General features: G+C 33.2%; 1 protein-coding gene across 1 annotated transcript; it reads left to right on the top strand.

Moving 5' to 3' along the window:
• The first annotated feature begins 1,354 nt into the window (after positions 1-1,354).
• LOC140982165 (UDP-sugar pyrophosphorylase-like) lies at positions 1,355-7,046 on the top strand. The gene is made up of 8 exons (XM_073448583.1): positions 1,355-1,408; positions 3,807-3,980; positions 4,580-4,656; positions 4,928-5,033; positions 5,119-5,178; positions 5,525-5,605; positions 5,925-6,167; positions 6,639-7,046. Exons 1-8 carry the CDS (start codon positions 1,355-1,357, stop codon positions 6,771-6,773), a joined length of 930 nt encoding a protein of 309 aa, XP_073304684.1. The 3' UTR covers positions 6,774-7,046.
• Positions 7,047-7,937: the final 891 nt, after the last annotated feature.

Genomic DNA, 7,937 nt, shown 5'->3' with positions numbered 1-7,937 from the left:
TGTATTGTGGTGTTCTGATGAAAGTTGCCTCTGCTATTTATAGGAAATCTCTGCTTTGAACTTCTCTTGAAACCCTCTTTTTAAGTTATTATTACGCGTAGTTTTTGTCACTAATTCCTTGTTATTTCTCGTAAGAAATTTTCTGGAGATTTTCAAATGTGGTTGTTCCATCCATGTTAATTTTATTTGATACGCGAACGGGGATGTGTGTTTGTGTGGAGGAGTGTGGGCGTTTCTTCAGATATTTTCTCTTGTGGGTGACATATCATATATTGTTTATATATATATATGTACAATAAGTTCGAACTTTGTGGTGGATTGGTAGCTTTTTGTGTGTTTCAGTGCCTGTAAGTAAAATTGTATGAAATTATAACGTAAATCCCTAACAAATCGCGTGTGTTGGTGTGTGTATATATGTACAAGATGAATATTTTTATTGTTGTTTATTATTTTACTTTTAAATTTTCATGCATGCTCCTGGTGACCCACACAAGCAGCTGGAATATGCGTGTGTATATTTGTATTTTTCTACACTAGCATTCCAATATATGCAATGTCTAAAAGTGTGGTCGACATAGAAATATCAATTTCTGAGATCGTTTTGAAAATATAATGTAATCATTATTAAGGGATAAAATAATTAGGAAAAATTGTATTCGTCCTACTTGGTCCTCATGTTCAATTTTTAATATTTTAGTTTGTTGGTTTTGCAATTTTAGTTTTTTTTTCCTCACACGAGTCGATAACATTAGCGGTTAACGCCACATCAACATTCTCACCAGGAAAAGATTGAATACAAACATGTATGGATATGGATGACAATTTCTTCCGAGCTCGACGGAGAATATTATACTTGACTCGAATTGAGGACGATATAGATGAGATTTTTTACTCGATTAAGTAAATTGGTAATCGGGTATGATGATTTTCGGTTATGGGTATGGAGATTGATGTAGTAACATCCTATCCACACCCGATCCAAATACCCGATTATATATATATATATGTATGTATACATATATTTATTTATAATAAAAAATATTAATTATATATAATTTGTTTTTGTTGAATGGTGGTAGTTGTATGAAACAAATAAAATTATTAATATAAAGCTAATGTTTTTTTTAGTTTAATGATGTTGGAATAAATTAGTTATAATATTTTGTAATTTCTTATATGATTTTTAGTTTGTTCTTTTTTTTTTTTGTATCTTTAATCTTTTTCTTATTGTTCTCCCAAAAATTTGGTAAATAAGCATAGTTTTATCAAAATAATTTAAATTTGAAAAAAAATGTAATTGTAGGTGGTAATAGGATATTTGGGTAGGGTATGAATACACGGTTCTCCGACGGGTATGAGGATGATGATGAAAGTTGAATACCCGAAGGTGATGGAGATGGATATGGAGGTAGATATAATAAATGAGGATGAGGACGGAAGCATATAATCGTACTCGAACCCGACTCATTGTCATCTCTATGTATGGACATAATAAATAAAGTTCATTAAAATATTTAGAAAAACATTATATCACTTGCAATGGATTGCCTACTGACCCACAATTATAGATATATGTTTAATATACTCAAATAAGAGGGATTATTATTAATTTTATAGTGAAAATACACGGTACAAGTACATGTAGCCAAATATTAGGAAATCTTATTATACATTTTGCCGAATGCGACGTGAATTACACTCAGGTTCTCATAAGCCCTTGTTCTGTAAAGTGTTCTCATTGTCTCATGCCGCTTACAGCTGCTTTTTTTTTTTTTTTTGTTTAAAAAGTATACATCTAGGGAAAATTTATAACATGACGGAAATATCACGTAAATTTGAACAAAATTTGATATAATTACGAAGAAATTTCTATATAATAACTAAGAAATTCCCTCCATCGTATGTTAACATTGAATCTTTTCTATCTCAAATTTTTTCCTTCACCCTTTATTTCCCTTCCTTTATATGAACCTTTATTTATCTTTCATGATCGAGAGATGTCCTACGTACCAATATGTTTTTTTGTAAACGGTCTCCCCAAATCCGAAATCTGAAATCAATCCTTGGTAGCATCTCATTTTCCACTCATGCGATATTTAATCATTGCATTGTAAGTTTGTACTGTTGTCTGATATTTTATTGGTTCAATGATCAAATTTTATTATTCCGTAAACTAAAATCAATTTTTCCCCATAAAATCTACAGGTAATTATAGAGCAGAACATTTTCTTCTTGTTAATTTGACAGTATTGTGTCGAAAGAAATATATATTTTTTTTTCAAAATCTAAACGTTAATTTTAGGACAAATAATTAGATTAGATTGTAATGCGATTAAGTAAAATGGAACTAGACAACATGGGACTTGTAGGAAAACATTTAATGATTAATTACCCAACATATTTGCGATGTTGAGAGTAGAAACTGGAGAAATGGTAACATGATCCCTTCTTAGTGCATGGTTAGAAAATGGTTGATTTTGCTACTTTTCTTTTTCGAGATTAGACAAGCCATGTTCTGTTCCAATGCTTATAGCCGTGATTTATTTATTTATTTTGGTATAAAGAAAGCTTGATTCATATTATTAATTATTTGGGCTTTGTTGGTGGTTTAGATTTACTTTTTCTTTGAATTTCCTATTAACAGAAACATACAAAGAAAAACATCCTGAACACAAATGGAATTTTGAACAATATAATGACATGGACAAAGAAAAACATCCTGAACACAACATCCTTGTATTTGAAATATATGTAGATGGTCATTTTTTTAAAAAATAATGGTTGACCAGTTATATAACAAAAAACCCCGCTAAATAGGTGAGTCGAGTTAACAACTTTCTATCCGGAACTGGTGGGTCTCTCTCACTACCACCCGTTTTGACAACTCTACTTAAAGACCAAAATAACAAAAAAACTCATGTCCAAACGACCACAATTGCAAATTTTCTAATCTATATTGTTGTGTGAAGTTTAATGGATTGACACCTGCATCCAGCAAACTGGTTAAAGGGTGATCCTCCTCCGTCTAAAGAGATTGAAGACAAAAAATTCTTCACGAAATTCTCTATGTTAAAATTTAATTTGAAGTATAAAAAATACTTGGAGGTGACTTTATTGGTTCGATATTTTAGATAAAATTTTATTTCCATCAGTTAATTAAATCAAATTCTATCACCATATTTTAATATCGATTTAAACTTAATTTTATCATATTGAGCAAATAATTTATTACGTAAAACTAAATTTTGGACAACTTTTTTTTTTTTTTTTTAAAAAAAGTTAACGGGCTTGCGCGACCGTAGTTTCTGCAATAAATGGGCTAGCACCGAACTACGCTTCCCCATACGCAAGATATATGGATAAATGGCATCTGTTCTCTCCACTTACGTTTTCTCCAATTCTCTACGTTTGAAACTGAAATCTCATCTATTTTACTTACTTTTGCTAAATCGTGCAAGTGATTCTGAACCGCACCGAAAAACTTTCAATTCTTAAAATTTAAAAATTCAACTGACTTCCCAAACTAAGCGAAGACAGCTATGGAGTTTTAGAGGTGAGAATCGTTGGAGGATAAAGCTGCTTCGTTTCGCTACCCCCTTTGCTCATCCAAACGCTTCAGTCCGGATACCTTCCTCCAGTTCTTGCTCTTGAGCTCCGCTCGGACGCGCGCCACTGGCACGTGGAATGGTGTGGCTCCGCTTCCACCTCACCCTCGTCAATCGAGGTGCAGCTACAAGTATTTATTGTCACCGGCTTTATTTTTTTTGCCGGGAATTATTTCATCTGAATTTTCGGATGATTTGCAGATTGCTGGGCAGTATACGGAATGCATTAGCTTGAGTGATCGTACTTTTGTCAGAGTGAGCGTAGTTAGTAATTTACCGAAGGCAACGCTCGTGACTGTTGAACCATACACGGAGGATGACTGGGAGATTTTGGAGCTTAACTCCGAGCTTGCTGAAAGTGCTATTCTGAAGCAGGTGTGTTTATTTGAACTTGTCAGCTTTTGTGACTTAAAATTATGTCAAGGTAGAGTCTAGCCGGGGTTTTGGCTCGGGGATAGAGAAGGTGAAAGTCGAGTTTTGCGTGTGATGCGTTAATATATGATGTAATTTTGGGTTTGTAATCATAATGTAGTAATGTGGCATAATCAACTGGAATTTGGTTTTGTTTGCTTGAACTTCAAAGTGATTCTTTTGTGTCTTTTTAAGCACGATTTTGAATTAAATACACTGCTGGAAGAGCTAGAATTTTGTTTTGTGAAAACTACAACTCTGAATTTTATTTTGGATGGAATTCTAAAGTAGCCGTGGCAGTCAACAGAGGAGGTGATTTAGTTGAAATTAAAATTTATGTAAAATCAATTTTGTCATTATGCATTTGTTTTGAATTTTCCCTTTTTGGTGATGTCTACAGACTATTGCAGCAAATGCTGGTCCATGTATAGTTTTTTTTTTTACATCATGCATTACATCTTCTAGCAGATAGCATGTATGAATTTACTATCTAACTGTTGACTAAACTGTTTGCATATGATGTCAGATATTGTAGAAGTGACCATTCTAGTTTGTTTGTGCAGTTGATTATTGAAATTGCGCCTTATTTGGATGAACTTTCAAAAACAGGAGGTGCGATAAAGGAGTTTGTTAACCCCAAGTAAATTCTCTATCATTGTCTCTGCATTTGTGTATAAAATTCATGTGCTATCTGGAATTGAGGCTTAGCTATCTGGAATCTCACATGACCACTCTTTCTAAATCATAAGACACGAGTAATGTCACATTGTTAATTTAAGTGCCTTGTTAGTTTTCATTTTCCTATGGTCATCCCTGCTTGCCTAGGGGAATTCAATTCCGTGGGTTTAGTTTTTCCTTTGCTATTTACTTCGATTGCTTGCTAAAATTTAGTAAGTTCTCTCTGTATGCAGATACAAAGATTCCACCAAAACCGCATTCAAGTCATCTACTAGACTTGAATGCATGATGCAAGATTATCCTAAAACTCTTCCTCCTTCTGCTAGAGTTGGATTTACCGTAAGCAGAATCTGTGGCTCAATTTTTTAGAATATTTTGAATATATTTTTGTAGTTGCTGAAAAAATGTTTGGGTAACCACTCAGGTGATGGATACTTGGTTGGCTTATGCACCTGTGAAGAACAATCCTGAAGATGCAGCTAAGGTATGAATATCATTTTTATAGAATGCATGAAGTAAATACTATCATTGAATATTGATTTTATGCTTGGAAAAACATAATTAGTTGTTGAAAGAATTAAGGGTTGATGAATGGGTACCTTGAGGCAAGTGAGGTCCGAAGACTATTTCTTATTTGGAGAAAACGACTATTGCAGTGCATGTGGATAAACAGATCAGCTTTTATTAATGATTTATCGCAATGTATGCTGTTTTCGTCCTACCATTTTTTATGTGCCAGGGGTTGTGTAATGTTTCGTTTTGCATTTCATGCACATAATGTTTCATAATACATTCTGGATCTCATAGTTACCTGCCTTCTTATTTTGAAGGTTCCTAAAGGCAATCCATATCATAGCGCTACTTCTGGGGAAATGGCCATTTATAAAGCGAACAGCTTAATTTTGAGAAAGGTATCTGCTTTGTTTAAAACTCTAACAATTGAAACTTGAAAGTTTATATAAAGCATTTATGTGCGACTTTAACGTATTAATAAAATTGATTTAACTTGTTTCAAGAAGAAATTGGGAACCGGTCTTGTTCTATATTGAAAAGAATGGGGAATCATTTTCGATACTAGTAAAGAGAAACAAAAAATCTGTTTCATGTTGAAATGAACGTAGAGATGATAAATGAGGACATGGAATACTCAAGTGGATTTATAAACCCCAATACCACAAATTCCTTACTATTTTACATAACCTAGATCATTTCCTTTTTGCATTATCACAGGCTGATGTTAAGGTAGACGACCCAGTTCAACGCGTATTCAATGGGCAGGAAGTGGAAGTATGGCCTCGTATCGTGTGGCAACCCAAATGGGGGCTCACTTTTTCAGACATCAGAAGTAAATTCGGGGGAAATTGCTCTATCACAGCAAAATCTACCATTGTCATTAATGGCAAAAGCGTCTATCTTGAAGATCTTGCCTTAGATGGAGCTCTTGTTATAAATGGGACCGCTGATGGTGCAGAGGTAATCTAATTGATGAACCTTGCAATGCCATTTTGTGATCTGGTTCACCTGACTTCATAAGATCTTATCTTCAAATAATGATCCCAGTGACCTGGTTTGATAGAATCAAAACATATTCATTAGTTGTGTTCCAAAATAATAAACAAGCCATTGATCTCATTCAAGAGCTTCTGTCTTTTAAGAAAATTAACTAGGAACAACGGACACCAGTTCTGCCGAGCAGATTATAATTAATTATGTTATAACAATGATATTTACATATATCCACAATTGTATGATATTGTCCACTTTATACCTAAGTCTTCGTGGACTTGCTTTTGGACTTTAGCCAAAATGTCTCATACAAATGGAAATATATTTCATCTTATAAACTCATAATATTTCCCATGTATTTTTAATGCGGGATTTTGGTTGGAATATAAACTGAAAGATGTTTTTTCATTTATATACTTTTGTGCATTAATTTGACAGGTTAAAGTGGGGGGTTCTGTACAAAACAAGGGATGGATCTTTGAAGATGTTGATTTTAAGGATACTTCAGCACCAGAAGAAGTGAGAATCCGGGGTTTCCGAATAAACAAAGTCGAGCAACTGCAGAAGCCATAAGACGAGCCTGAATATGCCCACGAATCACCATGAGAAATGGATTCTTTCGTAGAATAATAAAAATTCAACTCACTTAGGTAGTGAGAAATCTCTGATTGATGAATTTGTTTACACGATGGTATTGATTTTATTGTTTACTAATTTCATCATCAACAATAAATGAGACTGAGTCGATATTGTTGACCGAGTATCGGGGACTCGTTCAGTATTCCCTTTCGATATTGATTACATATTTTTTTAAGGTAAATTAGCGACTGACTTGGCATATTTTTCAGCCATTTGGTGAATTCATTTGAGTTTGTAGGTCTTGCTCGTTTATTTTCTTAATCAGGTAATCGTTTCTTTCATTTATATATAGGCGATAAAATATTTAAAAATATAAATAACACAGAAAATCAGTCGAAGAGAACCTTAATACAATCAATATTATCATGTTTTGAGAACACATATGAAATCAGAATCCATAATTTTCCAACAACGTTGACTTTATTTAGTGGTGTCCTTTGTTCTTGGTACGTGGAGAAATGAACGCCAATTTTTAGTGCGTAGTTTGGTTTCCTACTTCACTATGCCAAAACTCAAGAGTGGGCCTCAATCTAACAGCCTAAAAAAATAGAGTGGAAAGGTCTGGACAACTTGAACTTTCGATCGTATTATCTTTTTTCTTTTTATGTTTGAAATTTTAAAATATTTTTTGAAAAATATTTTAGTCATATCTCATTAGTCATAGACAGTTTGTATCTAATTTCTTTTTAATCCAAATTTGACGGTTGGTTTTGCACCATTCATGTCTCCCTCAATCTTTATACTTCGAACTTGTCTTTCCAACAATACGTTTAACCTAGTAGGAGAAATCGAACGTATCACTATGGGTAAGTATTCATTTACTCCACCAACTCAGACATCCGTGATTCACCATCATTATTTTTTATTAATTAATGGTGGCCTTGATTATAGCTTGGCTGGTTATGCTTGTTTTAGATATTGAGTTATAAAATATATATTTAAATTATAATTCAGCCATGACTAATTAATTCAGATTGTAAACAAGCCAAAATAAAATTGAATAAATCAGAATCCAAGTGCAAGTTGAGGATTTGACTAAAGTATCCTGTAGATTTTGATGCTTTAACAAATAATTTTTTGTGATGTAAATTGAATTAT

Source organism: Primulina huaijiensis, chromosome 8, assembly GCF_012295235.1.
Source record: "Primulina huaijiensis isolate GDHJ02 chromosome 8, ASM1229523v2, whole genome shotgun sequence".
NCBI lineage: Eukaryota > Viridiplantae > Streptophyta > Magnoliopsida > Lamiales > Gesneriaceae > Primulina > Primulina huaijiensis.
This window is presented reverse-complemented; position numbering and strand designations above follow the sequence as displayed.

Bases quoted from the DNA above. Each gene is read 5' to 3' on its own strand.
- LOC140982165 (XM_073448583.1), top strand. From the start codon at position 1,355: ATGAGGATGATGATGAAAGTTGAATACCCGAAGGTGATGGAGATGGAT. The intron at 5,034-5,118 runs GTAAGCAGAATC...GTAACCACTCAG, and splicing joins CTGCTAGAGTTGGATTTACC to GTGATGGATACTTGGTTGGC. The intron at 6,168-6,638 runs GTAATCTAATTG...TTAATTTGACAG, and splicing joins GGACCGCTGATGGTGCAGAG to GTTAAAGTGGGGGGTTCTGT.